Genomic DNA, 23,250 nt, shown 5'->3' on the forward strand with positions numbered 1-23,250 from the left:
ACATTGTTAAAATCCTCTGAGACTTGTCGGTTTCACATGTGGTGCAGTATTATTCCTTTGTCCTACATATATATATATATATATATATATATATATATATATATATATATATATAAAATACTGTCGTTAGGTCGACACCACTTAAGTCGACAGTCATTAGGTCGACCACTACTGGTCAACATGCACTAGGTCGACAGGTCAAAAGGTCGACATGAGTTTTTCACATTTCTTTTTTCATTTTTGGACTTTTTCATACTTTACGATGCACGTGGACTACGATTGAGAATAGTAACCTGGCACCTTGTGCGAGGGGACACGGTGCACTAATTGGGGTACCCCGTCACTTTACGAAGAAAGCAACACCAAAAAAAGTAAAAAAAACTCATGTCGACCTTTTGACTTAGTACATGTCGACCTAGTGACTCTGTCGACCTAATGCATGTCGACCAATAGTTGTCGACCCAAGTTGTGTTGACCCAAAGACCCATACCAAATATATACATATATATATATTTTACATTTTTTAAGGGACCTGCACTCGGAAGCCCAAGGGCTTCCAGGGATGTACCCACGTGTGACCTGGCAACACCAGGAAACACATGCAGAGAAGGGATCATGACTTGCCGGCATGCGTCGGTACCGGGTAATGGTATCTCCCTGTCAGGTCATGGCAGCACTGCAGTTGCTGCTCTGAGTGAGGGGCTGCCTTGAGACTGACGGAGGCATCGGGCGTAGGCATTGGAGCTCAGTGAGTGGGTATTCAGCAGGGAAAAAGAGCCTTCTCTTGTATGTCTGCAGTTATGGGAGCCACCATGCTAGAGACCAGTGCAGGCATTGTAGCCAAAAGCAGTGCCTCCTGTGGGTTCTCAGCCAATCTCAGTAAGCTTCCCCTTTTTAAAAAGGGTTGGATTTGAATCAAACACTGCCAGTGCATTGTGTTGCTCTTCCTAGAAGGTGCTTCTGCTCTGTGCTCCTGTGGTCATCATGGTTGCTCGGTGCTTTGAGTCTCTGGAAGTCTCCTGCCTTGTTCACCTGGACGTTACTCCGCTTTTCTCTGTGCTCTGATCCAGAGTCCGGCACCAGCGCTGCTTCCTGTGGCTGCCATCTCGCCAGGTGGAATCTGCGGGTAATCCGGAGCTGTTGGTGGCTCCTTGGGATCTCTGCCCAGTTGCTCTTCTTCAGTCACGTTTTCCGAGAATCCAGTTTCCAAAGTCCAAGTTCTTTAGTCACGTTTTCCAAGAATCCAGTTTCCAAAGTCTGAGTTCTTCAGTCGCGTTTTCCAAGTATCCAGTTTTTTTAATTCTTGTCTTTGACCCGCAGCAATCCAATCTCCAGTCTTCACAGTTATTGTCTTCAAGTCCCAGTCATCAAGTACCCAGTCTTCACAGTTATTGTCTACAAGTCCCAGTCATCAAGTAACCTGTCTTTACAGTTACAGTCTCCAAGTCACAGTCATTCAGTATCCAGTCTTTAAAGTTGCCGTCTCCAAGTCCCAGTTTTACAGTATCAAGTCTTTACATTTGTCTCCAAGTTATAGTCGCCCAGGGTCCAGTCTTCACGGTCATAGTCCTCAAATTACAGTTATCCAACTCTTTACAGATATTATCTTCAAGCCACGGTTTACTAACTCTCAGGGCTGTAACACACTGGCCGCTTTCTCCCGGATGGCAAAAAGCCGGACAAACTTTGTCCGGCTTTTTGCCATCCGGGAGAAACCGGCAGAGTCTGTCACACAGGACGGCTTTGAGCCGTGTGTGATGCTGTGCGCATGCGCAGCATTAGACACGGCTTGGGAAAAAACCGTTGTGTGTGAAAGCTCCCCTTCACACACACGGTTTACTGGCTGCAAAGACGGCCAGGCGCCCGCCCGGCAGCCGGACCTTCCAGTGCTGAGACCCGGCTGCAACCCGGCAGCCGGGCCGGGGCCGTGCAGTGTGTAAGGACACTAGTCCTCACACTGTTCATTACAATGCCGGCACGGGAAAAAGCCGTCCTGCTTTTTCCCGGCCGGCAAAAGCCGGGTAGTGTGTTTTAGCCCTCGGTCTTCACAGCTATTATCTCCACACCGCAGTAATCAAGTACCAGTCTTTGCAGTTATTATCTTCTTGCTACAGTAACCATGTTCTTTAACTACACAGCAACAGTTTCCTCGGCCCGTTATTTCATATCCAGTTGTCATAGAGTGCTTATCCTTCTACCCTGGGAGTCCATGAGAAGGAACTATGGGGGTCATTACGAGTTGATCGCTAGCTGCCGTTGTTCGCAGCGCATCGATCAGGCTAAAAATCGGCATATCTGCGCATGTATATGCGCAGGCGCGTCGTACAGGTAAAATGAGCATCGTGGGTTTGCACTGGGTCTAATGAAGATTCCTGTTGCACGGCCGAACGCAGGAAGATTGACATGAAGTGGGCGTTTCTGGGTAGCAACTGACTGTTTTCAGGGAGTGTTTGGCAAAACGCAGGCGTGTCAGAAAAAACGCAGGCGTGGCTAGGCATTCACTGGGTGGGTGGGTGTGTGACGTCAAAAGCCGTCCCTCCGTCGTTAGAATCAACGCACACGAAGAGTAACTACAGGGCTGGTCTTGTTTTGCACTAAAAGATTTTGCAGGCGCTCTGCTGCACAAGCGTTCGCACTTCTGCAAAGCGAAAGTGCGTTTGCACGGCTGCTAAAAACTGCTTGCGAGCGATCAACTCGGAATAACCCCCTATATCCAGCCTCCAAGTCTTCTTCCGTCAGTGGCTTCTGCCACCTCCGCTCTAGCCCATTCATCGGATACTACATTCCAGCCTGATCTGACACCCATTTGCTGATTGATAAATAGACTCCTTTATCTGTTGCTTTTAACAAGTATCACTTTAGGTTTTGAAATATGGCTTACTGAGGTCAGAGCCACTGATGCGTTGGCCAGGGTATTAGACTGTGGTATGTTAATGATAAATGGACTAATAATGTTTAAGTGTTGCAGTGCACTGATAACACACAGTACAAGCCACCACCTGACAGTGTTCACAGTTTATTGGATTACTGGACTAGCTTTACAATAAATCACATACAGGTTGAGTATCCCATATCCAAATATTCCGAAATACGGAATATTCCGAAATACAGACTTTTTTGAGTGAGAGTGAGATAGTGAAATCTTTGTTTTCTGATGGCTCAATGTACACAAACTTTGTTTAATACACAAAGTTATTAAAAATATTGTATTAAATGACCTTCAGGCTGTGTGTATAAGGTGTATATGAAACATAAATGAATTGTGTGAATGTATACACACTTTGTTTAATGCACAAAGTTATTAAAAATATTGGCTAAAATTACCTTCAGGCTGTGTGTATAAGGTGTATATGAACCATAAATGCATTCTGTGTTAGACTTAGGTCCCATCGCCATGATATCGCATTATAGTATGCAATTATTCCAAAATACGGAAAAATCCGATATCCAAAATACTTCTGGTCCCAAGCATTTTGGGTAAGGGATACTCAACCTGTATTTCAATATCCTGGGTTGTTGGGCACAGCTGTATGTTCTCTAACTAATAAACATGATTCTTTCCATGCATCAGCGCAATGTTCTTCTCTTAAACATTTTATCATATTAAGGGATGATAAAGAGGGTAAGTTACACGTTTGAGAACACATTGCATAATGCATTTGTTTACAGAAATGACTCATGATGATTTATGTCTTACTTGCAGCACCAGTCACACAGCCTTGTTACAGGACTTAGAAAAAATTTTCACTCCATCAGAAACCTACAAATATATTATCAGTTGTTTCTGGAATATAGGGGCAGATGTATATTAACCTGGAGAAGGCATAAGGAAGTGATAAACCAGTAATAAATGCAAGGTTATAAATGCACTAGCCAATCAGCTCCAATACGTAAATTAACAGTTAGGAGCTGATTGGCTTATGGCCCTCATTCCGAGTTGTTCGCTCGCAAGCTGCTTTTAGCAGCTTTGCACACGCTAAGCCGCCGCCTACTGGGAGTGAATCTTAGCTTATCAAAATTGCGAACGAAAGATTAGTAAAATTGCGAATAGACACTTCTTAGCAGTTTCTGAGTAGCTCCACACTTACTCGGCAACTGCGATCAGTTCAGTCAGTTTCGTTCCTGGTTTGACGTCACAAACACTCCCAGCGTTCGGCCAGACACTCCTCCGTTTCTCCAGCCACTTCCGCGTTTTTCCCAGAAACGGTAGCGTTTTTTCGCACACACCCATAAAACGGCCAGTTTCCGCCCAGAAACACCCACTTCCTGTCAATCACATTACGATCACCAGAACGAAGAAAAAACCTCGTAATGCCGTGAGTAAAATACCTAACTGCATAGCAAATTTACTTGGCGCAGTCGCACTGCGGACATTGCGCATGCGCATTAGCGACTAATCGCTCCGTTGCGAGAAAAATATAACGAGCGAACAACTTGGAATGACCCCCTATGTGTTTATCACCTTGCACTTATCACTGGTTTATCACTTCCTTATGCCTTCTCCAGGTTTATACATCTGCCCCAGTATTCTGTAAATACTGATGGTTTGGCAAAATTAACAACATAAGTCGGGGACTGCTGCTATATTCTGTTATATAGCCCATAGTGATAACATCTGAGAATGAATGATGCCATAGATTCTGTATACTATACATAGCTACTGAAAACACTGAGATTACTGTAGATCAACTTCACACACACCGATGGAACTTTAACATGAAGAGAAACCCAAACAATGGCTTAAAATCTGATGGAGCCATCACAGTGAGCAAACATTGACATTTTTAGGGGGGTGTAGTATGTGATGCCGGCAGTCGCGCGCCACGCTAACTATTCTCCCTCCAGGGGGATCGTGGACCCCTAAGAGGGAGAAAATCTGTCGGTATGCCGGCGGTCGGGATTCCGGCGCCGGTATAGTGGTCGTCGGGAGCCCGGCTGCCGGCAACCTGAAGACCACCCTTTTTAAGGCCATAAACTGAAATATTACAGCCACAATGGTCTAATCCTCTTCACTGAAGATTTACAGTATTTGTTGCAGTGGTGAATTCAAATGACCAGGTGTGGTGCTCAAACTATAGGCAACTAATCCACATGCCTTCACAGGCATGATCACTCTTTGAAATGGCCATAAAATGCTCATATACCCTACAGACCACTTTCATTGGTAACTTGACTGAAGTCAGAAAATCAACCAAAGTGAACGTTGCTGAAAAAATAACCACATTCTCAACCTTAATTCCAACCTACACTGATCACCCTGACACAATCTAAAGAATAATGATTTACCTTGTACAGATAAGGGGGGTACTCACGGAGCGATATTCTAAGCAATCTGACTAGATTGCTTAGAATTTTAGCATTATCGCTCCGTGTGTACCCCCTACAGCGATAGCGATGCGCAGCCCAGCGCATCGCTATCGCTGGTGCTAGATTAGCCTGCATGCAGGCCAATCTAGCGGGTCGCTCACTTCACCCGCTGGGTGAAATGAGCGCCCTTCCCCCCCCCCCCCCCCCCCGCACGCTCAGCACAGATCGCACTGTGCTGAGCGGGTGGAGAGATGTGTGCTGAGCGGTTCGCTCAGCACACATCTCTCCCGCATCGGCCCGTCTATATGGGCCTGTAGACTATCATGAAAAGTTACACAGAAGGTAAGTTCTGGTGATAATTAGAAGCCAAACTGCAAGTATTATGTTTCATATGCAGATACGTAAAATAAGACTAAAAATAGTATCAGTGCCGTAGCAAGGCTCAGAGCCGCCCAGGACTAGCACCCCCTACCCCTGGTGCAAGTGATGTCATGATGAGCAGGAATGGTCTGGGAGCAGGAATATTGGTGCCGGACTATGGACGCGACCTACATCTATATATTAGCATGTTTATGCTGCCATAATGATGGGCCTATTTTTATGTGGAGTCCTGGTGCCATAGTTCCATCAGCCCACTGTTAATCTGCCCCTGTGGCAGCCATACTGCAGACTACAGCAATATTCACAAGGCTGCAGCTTGTTAGTCATACATAAAAATTGATGGCAGATTGTAACCACTTGGCACAACTATGAAATATCAGAAATATATATGAGATCGATATAGGGAAACAGATGTGTCCTCTTACATCACTGTTTTTCAACCACTGTGCTGTGACACACTAGTGTGCCCTGAGCAGTCTCCAGGTGTGCCGCCATAGAAGCAGAGCCAGGCCCATCAGTGTTTTGCTGCTACTGAGACCCTGGAACGATCAATACTAATGGGTTTAGTGGTTGCAGAGCCAGTTCTAATTTTGGGCCCGGGCAGTGTTGGGCTTTTCTGACTTTCTCAGATGTGGCTCAGGCGTTACCTATGGAGAAGCTGCGACATGAAATCCTCGGACATGTAACTGCACCATGCATCACCATTATATTTGAGTGTGCCTTGGCAATATTTACATCTTGGTCAGTGTGCAGCGAGTTGTAAAAGGTTGAAAATCTCTGTCTTACATCGTTGCTGCAGTCACGCTAAACAGCAGTTGAAGACGCGCCATGCCGTGGCGGGACTCGGTAGAGCAGGGCATCTTTTTTGCAGGTTTTTTTCTGTCAAAATGCGTCTGGGATTGGCTGTAATAGGACGCACAAGCAGCTCCTGCTGATTAAATGATATGCAGCATGTCTATATTCTGTGTGTAATTGCGGCTGCCTGTGCGTCCTATTGCATATAAGATGCATTTTCACAGGATAAAAACGCAAAATAAGACGCAGGGTGCTACCGAGTCATGCGGCACTCATACGTTATGTGTAACGTGACCTGTAGCGCACGGAGCAAAGATGTATGAGTGCACATCTGTAGGCAGATTGATACAGAAGGTAGGTAAATAGTATAGATATGAGGTACAGTAGACGGATCCATTGCTGAAGGAAACTTTTTTTTTTTTCAAATATATCTACATCTCTATAATTTATTTAAAACGTATTCCCTTCCTTATAGGTTTCAAATAGAGTGTTAATACTGTACCTTGTATTTCTCTGACGTCCTAGTGGATGCTGGGACTTCCGTAAGGACCATGGGGATAGCGGCTCCGCAGGAGACTGGGCACAAAAAGTAAAAGCTTTAGACTAGCTGGTGTGCACTGGCTCCTCCCCCTATGACCCTCCTCCAAGCCCCAGTTAGATTTTTGTGCCCGAACGAGAAGGGTGCATGCTAGGTGGCTCTCCTGAGCTGCTTAGAAGTAAAAGTTTAAATAGGTTTTTTATTTTCAGTGAGTCCTGCTGGCAACAGGCTCACTGCATCGTGGGACTAAGGGGAGAAGAAGCGAACTCACCTGCGTGCAGAGTGGATTGGGCTTCTTGGCTACTGGACATTAGCTCCAGAGGGACGATCACAGGTTCAGCCTGGATGGGTCCCGGAGCCGCGCCGCCGGCCCCCTTACAGAGCCAGAAGAGCGAAGAGGTCCGGAGAAATCGGCGGCGGAAGACGTTCCTGTCTTCAGAAAAGGTAGCGCACAGCACTGCAGCTGTGCGCCATTGCTCTCAGCACACTTCACACTCCGGTCACTGAGGGTGCAGGGCGCTGGGGGGGAGCGCCCTGAGACGCAATAAAACATGTTTAAACCTTATATGGCTAAAGAAATACATCACATATAGCTCCTGGGCTATATGGATGCATTTCACCCCTGCCAGTTTTCCTAAAAAAAGCGGGAGAAAAGGCCGCCGTGAAGGGGGCGGAGCCTATCTCCTCAGCACACAAGCGCCATTTTCCCTCACAGTTCCGCTGGAAGGAAGGCTCCCAGACTCTCCCCTGCAGTCCTGCTACAGAATCAGGGTAAAACAAGAGAGGGGGGGCACTATTGGCAGCTAATATAAAACAGCAGCTATAAAGGGAGTAACACTTACATAAGGTTATCCCTGTATATATATAGCGCTCTGGTGTGTGCTGGCAAACTCTCCCTCTGTCTCCCCAAAGGGCTCGTGGGGTCCTGTCCTCTTTCAGAGCATTCCCTGTGTGTGTGCTGGGTGTCGGTACGATTGTGTCGACATGTATGAGGAGGAAAATTATGTGGAAGCAGAGCAATTGCCTGTGTTAGTGATGTCACCCCCTAGGGAGTCGACACCTGACTGGATGGTCGTATTTAAAGAATTACGTGACAGTGTCAGCACTTTGCAAAAAACTGTTGACGACATGAGACAGCCGGCAAATCAATTAGTGCCTGTTCAGGCGTCTCAGACACCGTCGGGGGCGCTAAAACGCCCGTTACCTCAGATGGTCGACACAGACCCAGACACGGATACTGAATCCAGTGTCGACGGTGAGGAGACAAACGTAATGTCCAGTAGGGCCACACGTTACATGATCACGGCAATGAAGGAGGCATTGAATATTTCTGACACTACAAGTACCACAAAAAAGGGTATTATGTGGGGTGTGAAAAAACTACCAGTAGTTTTTCCTGAATCAGATGAATTAAATGAGGTGTGTGATAAAGCGTGGTTTTCCCCCGATAAAAAACTGCTGATTTCTAATAAATTATTGGCACTATACCCTTTCCCGCCAGAGGTTAGGGCGCGTTGGGAAACACCCCCTAGGGTAGATAAGGCGCTCACACGCTTATCAAAACAAGTGGCGTTACCGTCTCCCGATACGGCCGCCCTTAAGGAACGAGCTGATAGAAGGCTGGAAAATATCCTAAAAGGTATATACACACATACTGGTGTTATACTGCGACCAGCAATCGCCTCAGCCTGGATGTGCAGTGCTGGAGTGGCTTGGTCGGATTCCCTGACTGAAAATATTGATACCCTGGATAGGGACAGTATATTATTAACTATAGAGCATTTAAAGGATGCATTACTATATATGCGAGATGCACAGAGGGATATTTGCACCCTGGCATCTAGAGTGAGTGCGATGTCCATTTCTGCCAGAAGAGCGTTATGGACGCGACAGTGGTCAGGTGATGCGGATTCCAAACGACATATGGAAGTATTGCCGTATAAAGGGGAGGAGTTATTTGGGGTCGGTCTATCGGACCTGGTGGCCACAGCAACGGCTGGAAAATCCACCTTTTTACCCCAGGTCACCTCTCAGCAGAAAAAGACACCGTCTTTTCAAACTCAGTCCTTTCGTTCCCATAAGGGCAAGCGGGCAAAAGGCCACTCATTTCTGCCCCGGGGCAGAGGAAGGGGAAAAAGACTGCACCAGGCAGCCTCTTCACAGGAGCAGAAGCCCTCCCCCGCTTCTGCCAAGTCTTCAGCATGACGCTGGGGCCTTACAAGCGGACTCAGGCACGGTGGGGGGCCGTCTCAAGAATTTCAGCGCGCAGTGGGCTCACTCGCAAGTGGACCCCTGGATCCTGCAGGTAGTATCACAGGGGTACAAATTGGAATTCGAGACGTCTCCCCCTCGCCGGTTCCTGAAGTCTGCTCTGCCAACGTCTCCCTCCGACAGGGAGGCGGTAGTGGAAGCTATTCACAAGCTGTATTCCCAGCAGGTGATAATCAAGGTACCCCTCCTACAACAGGGAAAGGGGTATTATTCCACGCTGTTTGTGGTACCGAAGCCGGACGGCTCGGTGAGACCAATTTTAAATCTAAAATCCTTGAACACTTACATAAAAAGGTTCAAATTCAAGATGGAGTCACTCAGAGCAGTGATAGCGAACCTGGAAGAAGGGGACTATATGGTGTCTCTGGACATCAAAGATGCTTATCTCCATGTCCCAATCTATCCTTCTCACCAAGGGTACCTCAGGTTTGTGGTACAAAACTGTCATTATCAGTTTCAGACGCTGCCGTTTGGATTGTCCACGGCACCACGGGTCTTTACCAAGGTAATGGCCGAAATGATGATTCTTCTTCGAAGAAAAGGCGTCTTAATTATCCCTTACTTGGACGATCTCCTGATAAGGGCAAGGTCCAGGGAACAGTTAGAGGTCGGAGTAGCACTATCTCAGGTAGTGCTACGTCAGCACGGGTGGATCCTAAATATCCCAAAATCACAGCTGATTCCAACAACACGTCTACTGTTCCTGGGGATGATTCTGGACACAGTCCAGAAAAAGGTGTTTCTCCCGGAGGAGAAGGCCAGGGAGTTATCCGAGCTAGTCAGGAAACTCCTAAAACCAGGCCAAGTGTCAGTGCATCAATGCACAAGAGTCCTGGGAAAAATGGTGGCTTCTTACGAAGCGATTCCATTCGGAAGATTCCATGCAAGAACTTTTCAGTGGGATCTGCTGGACAAATGGTCCGGATCGCATCTTCAGATGCATCAGCGGATAACCCTATCTCCGAGGACAAGGGTGTCTCTCCTGTGGTGGTTACAGAGTGCTCATCTTCTAGAGGGCCGCAGATTCGGCATTCAGGATTGGATGCTGGTGACCACCGATGCCAGCCTGAGAGGCTGGGGAGCAGTCACACAGGGAAGAAATTTCCAGGGCTTGTGGTCAAGCATGGAAACGTCTCTTCACATAAATATCCTGGAACTAAGGGCCATTTACAATGCCCTAAGTCAAGCAAGGCCTCTGCTTCAGGGTCAGTCGGTATTGGTCCAATCGGACAACATCACGGCAGTCGCCCACGTCAACAGACAGGGCGGCACAAGAAGCAGGAGGGCAATGGCAGAAGCTGCAAGGATTCTTCGCTGGGCGGAAAATCATGTGGTGGCACTGTCAGCAGTGTTCATTCCGGGAGTGGACAACTGGGAAGCAGACTTCCTCAGCAGACACGACCTCCACCCGGGGGAGTGGGGACTTCACCCAGAAGTCTTTCAAGTGATTGTAAACCGTTGGGAAAAACCAAAGGTGGACATGATGGCGTCCCGTCTCAACAAAAAACTGGACAGATATTGCGCCAGGTCAAGAGACCCTCAGGCAATAGCGGTGGACGCTCTGGTAACACCGTGGGTGTACCAGTCGGTGTATGTGTTCCCTCCTCTGCCTCTCATTCCAAAAGTACTGAGAATCATAAGAAGGAGAGGAGTGAAGACTATACTCGTGGCTCCGGATTGGCCAAGAAGAACTTGGTACCCGGAACTGCAAGAGATGCTCACGGAGGACCCGTGGCCTCTACCTCTAAGAAAGGACCTGCTCCAGCAGGGACCTTGTCTGTTCCAAGACTTACCGCGGCTGCGTTTGACGGCATGGCGGTTGAACGCCGGATCCTGATGGAAAAAGGCATTCCAGATGAAGTCATCCCTACCCTGATCAAAGCCAGGAAGGATGTAACTGCGAAACATTATCACCGCATTTGGCGAAAATATGTTTCCTGGTGTGAGGCTAAGAAGGCCCCCACAGAGGAATTTCAACTGGGTCGTTTCCTGCATTTCCTGCAAGCAGGACTGTCTATGGGCCTAAAATTAGGATCCATTAAGGTTCAAATTTCGGCCCTGTCGATCTTCTTCCAAAAAGAACTGGCTTCATTGCCTGAAGTTCAGACGTTTGTCAAGGGGGTACTGCATATACAACCTCCTTTTGTGCCACCAGTGGCACCTTGGGATCTCAATGTAGTTTTAGGGTTCCTAAAATCACATTGGTTTGAACCACTCACCACTGTGGAATTAAAATATCTCACATGGAAGGTGGTCATGCTATTAGCTCTGGCGTCAGCCAGGCGTGTCTCAGAAATGGCGGCTTTGTCATATAAAAGCCCTTACCTAATTTTTCATTCAGACAGGGCAGAATTGAGGACTCGTCCTCAATTTCTCCCTAAGGTGGTTTCAGCGTTTCACATGAACCAACCTATTGTGGTGCCTGCGGCTACTAGGGACTTGGAGGACTCCAAGTTGTTGGACGTAGTCAGGGCCCTGAAAATATATGTTTCCAGGACGGCTGGAGTCAGAAAATCTGACTCGCTGTTTATCCTGTATGCACCCAACAAGCTGGGTGCTCCTGCTTCTAAGCAGACGATTGCTCGTTGGATTTGTAGTACGATTCAGCTTGCACATTCTGTGGCAGGACTGCCACAGCCAAAATCTGTTAAAGCCCATTCCACAAGAAAAGTGGGCTCATCTTGGGCGGCTGCCCGAGGGGTCTCGGCTTTACAACTTTGCCGAGCAGCTACTTGGTCAGGGGCAAACACGTTTGCAAAATTTTACAAATTCGATACCCTGGCTGAGGAGGACCTGGAGTTCTCTCATTCGGTGCTGCAGAGTCATCCGCACTCTCCCGCCCGTTTGGGAGCTTTGGTATAATCCCCATGGTCCTTACGGAAGTCCCAGCATCCACTAGGACGTCAGAGAAAATAAGAATTTACTTACCGATAATTCTATTTCTCATAGTCCGTAGTGGATGCTGGGCGCCCATCCCAAGTGCGGATTGTCTGCAATACTTGTATATAGTTATTGTTACAAAAAAATCGGGTTGTTTATTGTTGTGAGCCATCTTTTCAGAGGCTCCTACGTTTATCATACTGTTAACTGGGTTCAGATCACAGGTTGTACAGTGTGATTGGTGTGGCTGGTATGAGTCTTTCCCGGGATTCAAAATCCTTCCTTATTATGTACGCTCGTCCGGGCACAGTATCCTAACTGAGGCTTGGAGGAGGGTCATAGGGGGAGGAGCCAGTGCACACCAGCTAGTCTAAAGCTTTTACTTTTTGTGCCCAGTCTCCTGCGGAGCCGCTATCCCCATGGTCCTTACGGAAGTCCCAGCATCCACTACGGACTATGAGAAATAGAATTATCGGTAAGTAAATTCTTATTATTTTCAACAATTTTCATCACTTGTTGAATTACCTAGCTGTTATCAGTAGCTCATTAGCATAAATAACTCAAAAAGCCTCTGACTACCTGCTGGACTCAGCTGCTGCCTTGTCTAGAACCGGGCAGCTTCATTCACAACGCGCTTTAAATGGATGGTGCATATCTGTTTGCTTTTAGCAGTTAGAGCCACCACAGGCCAAAGCCTGAATTGGAATTTGAATCCTGCAGATATTATTGTTTGCAGACTCCAAAGATACAGAACAGGACCTTGAGAATGGGAATGTGGAATTTTTTCCCATTCCCGTGCTGCTACAAAGCCATCCTGCCTAACGAAGACTCATCAAGTGGGGCCCATTGCCCTGCTGTGCAGAACAGCAAGACTGGAAGATCTGCTGAGAGACATTCGCTCATCTGGCGCTTTAGGCATTTTATGTCTAAAAAGAGGCAAGGCAAGAAGGGTGAAACCAACAATACCCACCTCATTTGTGACAGCATGAAAGATTTGCTATTCTATGTCAATCTATCAACCTTCACCCAGGCCTCACACGATGCTCTTGCCAAGGACCCTGACCAGCAAGAGTGCTCACCTCCAAAATGCACAATGGTGCAGACATCCACCAGTGAGCAGCTGAGCAGTCTTGAGGAGTTAATCTGTTGCAGGTAGGAAGGCCAATCCCAGGCCTTTTTTTCAATCCTGGGTAACCCCGGGATTGATTCCCGGGATACCCGGGATTGGGTTGAAGATTTAAAAAATTTAAATCTTCAGTGCCCGCTCCCCCTTCCTGGACCCAACCAGTCCACAGAATTACTCACCATCCTCTGGGAGGGCGGGCAGGTTCACTTGCTGTGGGCGGTGGGGTACAGTCCGGGCAGCACAGGCGCCTGGTGTCAGACTGCGCAGCATGACCACTTACTTCACGTCACCCTGAGCAGTGTGCACAACATGGGACAGGGGGAGCAGGGAACTGGGCAGCGTCTGAGCCTCCTCAGGACGCTCAACAGTGCCTACCATTGAAAAAACAAGGGGGCTTTCTAATCCTGAAATCTAAATACCAGGATCCCGATCCCGGGATTGGCCACCCTAGTTTCAGGTATAACAAGCTGAAGCAGCTGTCACCTTCAGATATTGTTATATGGCTGACAGATATAGACAGGAATCTCACTGGATGCTGGCAGGGAGTAGGCTTCATCACATCGGCCAGTGTAGTTTTTCTCTACATGCTTTGCCAGAAGGTTATTTCTTCAGAGCTGGACAATGAGCTGGTACTACTGGCATTTATGTCAACACGTTTATAGCTATCATATACATATGTGGGCAGTGAGACTACCTACCCACTGAAGACTTTTCTAGTCAAAAGCTTGAAGGAAGCTTTTTGGAGCTGTTTTCTCTCCGTTATTGACCTAATGAGTGAAAAAATGCTGAACATCCATGCCGACCCCCAGTATTTCACACAGGTCTTTGATAATCTTAAAGCTAAGGGGACAGCAGGACATAAAATCAGCTTAGGATAGTATAGGACACCCTGTTACCTGACCTGGTGGTGCTGTATCAAAAATTGGATCAGTTGGTAGACGTGGCAGAGGCTGATCCAGAAACCAGCAACTGTGGTGGTGAGCACTGAAAAAAATTCTGTTGCCATGAATTAAAGCAAAAGCTCTGGATTGAGAACCAGAAAGAACCCCAAAGTTAGGCTTGGGATTCTGTGGCAAAGAAACTCTATTTCAGACTTGGGGACCTGGGTATTGGGCGTAGCCCCTTGGCAATGGGGTTACCAGTTCTTTAAGAAATTTTTCATTGAGACCAGTGTAAATATACTGTCATACTTGCCGTGCCAGACTTTATTTTTCTTAGTGGTGTGTCACAAGCTGGAAAAGGGTGCTACTGGAGCAGTGACCGCTCCCCCTGCTCGGCCTTGTGTCTTGGGCGGTAGAAACAGTTGCACTACATTGTTACAAACTTGGGCAGGATCACTCACATTTGCAATATGGTTTTTAGAGCACAGAATCTATCTTACTGCACTTTAAACTTAGCAGAGTACCGAAACAAGGCAGGTGTACAAAGATTAAAGGTGAAAGGAGACACTACTGAACTAAAGCAGTATGAGTGGACCATTATAAATGAAGAAAAGCTGTTTCACATTTATTTCTAGATGAATTAGACTGGCTCCTTTTTGGAAAAAAAGAATGGCTTATAGCATCTTCCTTTACATAAAATGTTTATCTGTTACTTGTTTGCTTGCTCAAGGCCAGACTATAGGAGGGTCGACAGCGACAGTCGTACCGGGGCCCCCACACACAGTCCCTCAGAATCATCTGATGGCACTATTAAAACCAGAGCACAGCATTTAGCTGTGTCTCTATTTGCCCTCCTCACTAAAGTCAGTCTCGCAGGATAGTGACGGCAAATTCCTAATGACACTGTACCAGAGACACCCACTGCAACGCCGCTGTGCGACTGTGCTCTCCTGGTTATCCACTCTCCCACTGCTGCATCATGACTGGCAGGGTCCAAATAGGTAACGCTCTGTGTGTGGGGGTATTTTTTAAACCGGGGGCGCTGGGGAGGTGTTGTGATTGCCATCAATTTTTATAGTGGTGGCCCCCACAACTTAGTTGCCCCTGGGCCCCCGCAAGCCTTAATCCAGCCCTGTGCTTGCTCATTATTGCAGCTATAATTGCATGTACTTTTGTGGGTTGTCATTATAGAGAGAACAATACCTTTAACACAGTTGCAATTTCCAGATGCAGTTCATTGTGGAAGGGACAGACTGTCTTAAACGCTTGCATATTCTGTATTTGATTGAGACACCTGCGTGAGAACAATACTGAGTATAACTATATACATTCCTGCAGCTGAGTAGTCTGCTGTTAATGGTTATCATTTATACAGCTGTGCGTTACCTTAGCATGAATTCAAGCCGGCTGATAACTGTTGTGTTGAAGACGGGGAAGTTCTCCCTCAGTTTTTTCAGCAGCAAGAGACAATATTCGGTGAAGAGGATGAAACTTTCAGCCAAGCTTTGCTCCTGGAATATTGGGAACAGAACACTTGTTTTGTGTACAGTGTGTAACGAAATGTACTCATGTCAAGAAAAGCTGTCACATAATACAAAGCTAAAGCAGCATTTCAGGTCTTTCTGACATGAGAATCACCTACAGTAAGATCACTATGCATGTCATCTCTTAAAGACAGTGGAAGCAGTCATTTTGTCATTTTGTGGACTTGACATATATTTATGTGATGGACATTGGTTCAGGCACCTCCTATTTGAAATGGGGCTGGGGGCGGCCTAGCACTTCGGAAACCCTGGCCATACGCCATGGGGTAAGTAGCCATGACTCCTTTGCGTACACATACACAAGATCCCGAGTCATAATATTCAGAAGTCGTCAGGTACTGTATGTATTGGTGACAAATTTACCAGCAGACACATTATGGTGGATTTGGTCATCATACTACCACGAGTTATGACAGAGTTCATTATAGTAAACATGAGCTCAGGAGACTACACATTTAGAGGACGACTAAACCTCAAAAATTGCAATTTGCAGAAATTCATTGTCAAGTAAAATATATTGTTAAAAATAGACAGGTGTGAGGGGAGATTTACTAAGCAGTGACTTCGAAATCCCAGCGAATTTGCTTTGATTTTCCATCTATTTTCCATCTCGCCAATTAGCTAAAGTCAAAACCACTGCAAAACCACACTTAGGAACCGAAATCACAATTCTAATACTTCACCATTACAGGTATGGCAACCCAAAGTAGGGGTACTTGAAACCTCTGCAAAACCAATGCAAAAATAAAAAAATAGAGGCATACTGTATACTGTATGTGTAAAGAGCTGCATGGTTCCGCTGGTTCCATGCAGCCTTGTAAATACTGTATGGGGCAGATGTATTAACCTGGGGAAGGCATAAGGAAGTGATAAACCAGTGATATGTGCAAGGTGATAAAGGCACCAGCCAATCAGCTCCAATATGTAAATTAACAGTTAGGATCTGATTGGCTGGTGCCTTTATCACCTTGCACATATCACTGGTTTATCACTTCCTTATGCCTTCTCCAGGTTAATACATCTGCCTCTATTTATGTCTTTTGTTGAAAATAGAAAATGCCTGGGGTCTAGGCTAATGTTGTGTACACACGGTGAGATATTTTCTTTCGATTTTGACTATATACCGTATATACTTGAGTATAAGTCGACCCGAATATAAGCCGAGGCACCTAATTTTACCACAAAAAACTGGGAAAAATTACTGACTCGAGTATAAGCCTAGGGTGGGAAATGCACGGTGCCAGGGGTTTTCATGCTCAGGGTGTCATGCTCATTGCCAGGGGTTTCATGCGGTAGGTGTTATGCTTGTTGCCAGGGGGTAATGCTTGTTGCTAGGGCTGTGCCCCCAGTACCACATATACCCCCAGTGACAGATATCCCCCCACAGTGCCAGATAAAAACATGGCCCCTGTTGCTTTGCCCTCAGTAGTTGTGCCCCCTCTTTCTTTGCCCCCAGTAGTTGTGCCCCCTCTTTCTTTGCCCCCAGTAGTTGTGCCCCCTCTTTATTTGCCCCCAGTAGTTGTGCCCCCTCTTTATTTGCCCCCTGTCGCTGTGCCCCCGTCGCAGCTTACAAACACACACACACAAAATAATAAAAACAATACTTACCACTGTCCCGCTCCTGCTTCCCGACCGATTCTTCTGCTGCTGCTCCGTCTGGCCGCCCGCTCGCTCCTCTCTATGGGAGAGATGTCATGGCGTCTCTCCCATAGCAGCGCCGCACAGACACTAGAGGTCAATAATGACCTCTAGTGTCTGTCCCTGGAGCCGGCTGCAGCGGACGCCCACACAGCTCACGGCGTCTGCTGCAGCCATGAGCTGACTCGAGTATAAGCCGAGGGGGGCTTTTTCAGCATAGAAAAATGTGCTGAAAAAGTCGGCTTATACTCGAGTGTATACGGTAGTCAAAATTGTAAGAAAAGTTAGTGCAGATCGCAAGGTGAAAGTCACCTTGCGATCCCGATGCGATGCCGATGCGCGGTCGGCATCGCAAGCATAGATAGACTGTGTGCATGCAAGTCAATTTTGACTATCTCATAGAAAAGATAGTCAAAATTGACACTTAGCCAAAATCGCACATAGTCAGTATCGCAAGCACAGTCATTATGTGTTTGCGATACCGATCCAGTCCCTATCGCACAGTGAGAATTGGGGTTAGCCTGAATCTCACAGTGTGTACACACGTTAAGACTGGTAGTATGAAGATGGGGAACGGGGAGCAAGTTTCTACTGACCAGCACTAGGCTTTACCAGCCAGAGCTGGTGGCGCTATAGCTGGGGTCTTCCCACCTTTGTACCAGGCTTGTCAGCACAAAGGCTGGGGGCAAGAGACCTGCAATAAAACGTGCACACCGGGACTTTAAGTGATGGGGTTATAATTATAAGTATAGTGTAATGACACAGCTAATAATTCAAATTATTGGTGCACCATAGGTCTGTACAAGTCCTGTGTTGCCCAAGTTTAAAGGCTGCCAGGACACAATGGCCATTGAATAACCACAATTTACCAGCCTAACCTGACAACTATGGCCAGCTGGGACCTGCAGTGCACCTATAAAAATAGATATTTTAAAAATGACAGGATACACACACTGTATTGTTAGATAAAGACAACTCCACACAACCCCCCTTTTCCAATTAACTACTGACTTAAATCACCAGGTCTAATCCTCTCCATGTGGGCATTGGCGTTCTTGGACTTTTACCTGTTAGGGCTGGATATATTTGCAGGCCAGAACACCCTAAGGAATCCAGCCCAGTGCTAATAGCCTTTCCCCCCCCCCCCCCCCTTTTGCGGCATATGGTAGCGCAGGGCTTGGAGTTTAGAAACTGTTGGGAATCGATGGTTCACTCAATCCACCGTGAGTCCCATGTTTCCAAACACCTTGAAAAACCACAGCTTAGTAAATCTATCCCTAAGTGTGATTAAATAAAATGAAACCAAGAATGCTGAGTTCCCTTCCAGATCACATTGTTCTTTTTCTGACAAAATATCTGAAAGAAGCATACAAAAAATCCCAAACTTAATAAAAACAAATTTAGGCCCAGCAGGTGATAAATCGATATATCCAGATTCTAGTCATACTCTGCTTGGCTGTGTACTAAATACGTGATGCTGCTGAGCCATGTGTGATTTGGCTGCAGACTTCCAAACAAGTCACAAATGAAATCTGAGCTCCAGGGCTGATGTTGGATGCAGATCTCACAGGCAGTGCCACTAGCCGCCATGTTCCCAGCCAATTCCTCTAGTACAGATGCATTCATGCCACAGACAGAGGGATAATGTGGACAAATCCTTCACTACTACAAGATACTGGGGTCTATTCATGAACCAGTGAAAACAGTGGAGAAGTTGCCCATGACAACCAATCAGCATTGAAGTAACATTGAAAATTTGCATACTACACAATTGTATGGAGTAGTTGATTGGTTGCCATGGGCAACTTCTCCACAGGCTCACTTCTCCACTGTTTTCACTGCTTCATGAATAGACCCCAGTATCTTGTAGTAGTGAACCATAACTTTGCCTGTCTTTACTCTTCTAATGTCTGACCTTATTCAGATGTGCCAATTGCTCAGGGAGGGGCGACTTTGGACGTAAGATAATAGTGTATAACGAACAGGAATATGTGATTATGTATTATGTGCCTGATTGCAGTAGTATAGTAATTCCACTTACACCTACCCCGTGTTTGGAGCAGAAGATGCGGCTGAGAATGGCGTGCAGTATCCACACGCAACGCATAATAAGTCACAACTCTGACTACAAGCCCACTTATCTTATGTGCAAACACCCCTTTGCCACCCAGTTACCACCCAATAACGCCCATTCAACCGTTGCAGGGAAAATACAGACGTGAACTTAAGTCAGAATTGCCCGTAAGTACGTTAAGATGCGTTTGCAGCATGCAACACGTGCAACTTACTACAATTTGCAGTTTGCTACAATACATGTATTATGTGTAGTAATAATAATCATTTGCTGCATTGCTGGAAGATTAAGAGATGAACAAGGCAAAGAAATGGCTATTCAAGTGTAAAGGAAACTTACCAGTTCCCTTGGGCACATGGATGGCTCCCACTGTTCTTCAATGTTCTTGAGAAGGTCCAGCAGGTAACTGTAGTCCAATGGGTGCACTTGGTGGTGTTTGCTGAAAGCCTGCCATTTTCTTTTCAGTAAAAGAAGAAAGTCTGTCAGTACACTCACATTCAGCTGCAGTGTGCCCTTTCCTCTGTCACCTTTAGGGGGGTATTCAAATGTTTGTTATTTAGTGATAATTAAAGGGCACCCATTGTTACTATTCAATTGTTCTGGGCGTGGGCGCCCTTTAATTATCACTCCCAGTTAGACAGGGTTTAGCCGTGTAAAGCGACAAAAAATCCTGCTTGTTCGCCCCAAACGGCCAGCTTTTTGCACATTTCAGCTCGCAGCCATACAGGGTCTCAGGAGAGAAAGCTTCGTAGGTGGGCCTCCAGGCAGGCTTTTTAATTGCTATATCAATTGTATTTAAATTGTTTGATCATAAAAACTGAGTATTTTCCCTTTAAACCTCATGAACTCAATGTAGCTGCTGTATCTGAACAGTTAGATTTGGTCTTTTTTTTAAAGACAAAATTTAATGATTTAAAGGGATTTATGTATGTTAGTTACAGATTATTCTGAAAGAAAAAAAAACAAATTAGGATGAATGCGTGTAATGATATTTTTCTGCTTGTTCCTGAAAGAAATTATGTAGTTGCCTAAGGGATTGATCTTAATGAAATATTTGATCATATGTGTAAGAAACAGGTCTCAAAATGTAACATGGATTTGTTACAACTTCTATAATATGCAGGGCCCTGAGACAACTGCGGAGCCTGGGTACTGAAGACGGGTGGCAAATCCAGGAGGCCTGGCCATGCCCTCTCAAGAAAAAAAAAAAAAACCTATGGAAAATACTATATATACACACTGCAAAGGGGAACGGGATGCGGGAAAGGGATTCCGACGTCGGTCACATGTTCGCTGGGATCCCGCCTTCCCAACCGCCAGTAAACATCTGTTCCCTTGAGCAGCTGGCATGGAGCCCTACAGGGCCCCTCTAACAGGCTCAGGGCTTACGATATTTAGTACTGCTTCTTCTTGGCATACATCGTAATATGAGGATTATAATATGAGGAATGAGCAGTTATAGCAAAAATAGGATTTTAATTACCTACCAGTGGGGGTCATTCCGAGTTGTTCGCTCGCAAGCGGATTTTAGCAGATTTGCTCATGCTAAGCCGCCGCCTACTGGGAGTGAATCTTAGCATCTTAAAATTGCGAACGATGTATTCGCAATATTGCTATTACACACCTCGTAGCAGTTTCTGAGTAGCTCCAGACTTACTCGGCATCTGCGATCATTTCACTGCTTGTCGTTCCTGGTTTGACGTCACAAACACACCCAGCGTTCGCCCAGACACTCCCCCGTTTCTCCGGCCACTCCTGCGTTTTTTCCGGAAACGGTAGCGTTTTTTCCCACACGCCCATAAAACGGCCTGTTTCCGCCCAGTAACACCCATTTCCTGTCAATCACATTACGATCGCCAGAACGATGAAAATGCCGTGAGTAAAATTCCTAAGTGCATAGCAAATTTACTTGGCGCAGTCGCAGTGCGGACATTGCGCATGCGCATTAAGCGGAAAATCGCTGCGATGCGAAGATTTTTACCGAGCGAACAACTCGGAATGACCCCCAGTGAATCCTTTTCTCGTAGTCCCTAGAGGATGCTGGGGTTCACATTAGTACCATGGGGTATAGACGGGTCCACTAGGAGCCATGGGCACTTTAAGAGTTTAATAGTGTGGGCTGGCTCCTCCCTCTATGCTCCTCCTACCAGACTTATTCTAGAAACTGTGCCCGAGGAGACGGACATACTTCGAGAGAAGAAAATACACAGATAGTGGTGAGATTCACACCAGCTCACACATAACAAGGCAAACCAGGCTAAACAGCCTGAACAACCTCAACAACAGCTGATAAACAGTACTTAAGCAAGTAACAACACAGTACTAAACCAAGTAACAAGGCAGTACTGAACCAAGGAACAACTGGAGGAAAACGAAGCGCTGGGCGGGCGCCCAGCATCCTCTGCAGACTACGAGAAAAGGATTTACCGGTAGGTCATTAAAATCCTATTTTCTCTTACGTCCTAGAGTATGCTGGGGTCCACATTAGTACCATGGGGATGTACCAAAGCTCCCAGTACGGGAGGGAGAGCACGGAGGCTCCTGCAGAACTGACTGACCAAACTGTAGGTCCTCAGAGGCCAAAGTATCGAACTTGTAGAACTTAGCAAACGTGTTCGACCCTGACCAAGTAGCTGCTCGGCAAAGCTGTAAAGCCGAGACATCCCGGGCAGACGCCCAGGAAGAACCCATCTTACGAGTAGAGTGGGCCTTAACAGACTTTGGACACGGCAAGCCTGCCGTAGAATATGCTGGATAGTGAACCTGATCCAATGAGAAATTGTCTGCTTGGAAGCAGGACACCCAATCTTGTTGGGATCATAAAGTACAAACAGAGAGTCCGACTTTCTGTGACGTGAAGTCCTCTTCACATAAATCCTCAAAGCCCTCACAACATCCAAGGACTTTGAGGCAATTGAGGAGTCAGTAGCCACTGGCACCACAATAGGTTGGTTGATATGAAAAGCCGACACAACCTTCGGAAGAAACTGCTGACGCGTGCTGAGCTCAGCTCTATCTTCATGGAAAATCAAATAGGGGCTCTTTCAGGACAAAGCCCCCAATTCAGACACACGCCTAGCCAAAGCTAATACCAACAGTGTGACTGCCTTCCAAGTGAGAAACTTGACTTCAACCTCCTGTAGAGGCTCGAACCATCCGATTGCAGGAACTGCAACACCACGTTAAGATCCCAAGGTGCCGTAGGAGGCACAAAGAGAGGCTGGATGTGCAGCACCCCTTTCAAGAAAGTCTGAACCTCAGGGAGGGATGCCAACTGTTTCTGGAAGAAAAATGGATAAGCCCGAAATCTGGACTTTTATGGAGGCCCACATCCACACCTGCTTGCAGGAAGAGGAGAAACCGCCCAAGTTGAAACTCCACCGTAGGAAACTTCTTGGATTCACACCAAGACACATACTTTTTCCAAAAGCGATGGTAATGTTTAGACGTTACCCCTTTCCTAGCCTGTATCAGGGTAGGGATAACTTTGTTCGGAATGCCCTTCCGAGCTAAGATCTGGCAATCAACCTCCATGCCGTCAAACGTAGCCGTGGTAAGTCTTGATAAGCGAATGGCCCCTGTTGTAGAAGGTCCTCTCGAAGAGGAAGAGGCCTCGGATCTTCCAGTAGTAACTCCAGAAGATCCGCGTACCAAGCCCTTCTTGGCCAGTCTGGAGCAATGAGGATCGCCTAAACTCTTGGGGGTATATGCAACTGCGGTCGAATTCCCGAAATTGTCGAAAAACTGGACTTTTTCGCCAAAAAATAATAATCGACAATGCAATTCAGTACTTTCCGTCAAAAAAACGGACTTTC

At 46.5% G+C, this 23,250-nt stretch overlaps 1 protein-coding gene across 1 annotated transcript in view; it reads right to left on the reverse strand.

Annotated features, from left to right (window-relative positions):
- Positions 1 to 23,250, reverse strand: part of BAIAP3 (BAI1 associated protein 3) — a 353,459-nt gene that overhangs the window by 149,153 nt on the left and 181,056 nt on the right. Inside the window, exons 13-15 of the mRNA XM_063934569.1 lie at positions 19,775 to 19,892; positions 15,566 to 15,690; positions 15,383 to 15,473 (exon numbers count right to left, since the gene is read on the reverse strand). Of these exons, the coding sequence (XP_063790639.1) occupies positions 15,383 to 15,473; positions 15,566 to 15,690; positions 19,775 to 19,892 (334 nt within the window). The remainder of the gene's footprint in view (positions 1 to 15,382; positions 15,474 to 15,565; positions 15,691 to 19,774; positions 19,893 to 23,250) is intronic.

Source organism: Pseudophryne corroboree, chromosome 7 (assembly GCF_028390025.1).
Source record: "Pseudophryne corroboree isolate aPseCor3 chromosome 7, aPseCor3.hap2, whole genome shotgun sequence".
NCBI classification, from domain to species: Eukaryota; Metazoa; Chordata; class Amphibia; order Anura; family Myobatrachidae; genus Pseudophryne; species Pseudophryne corroboree.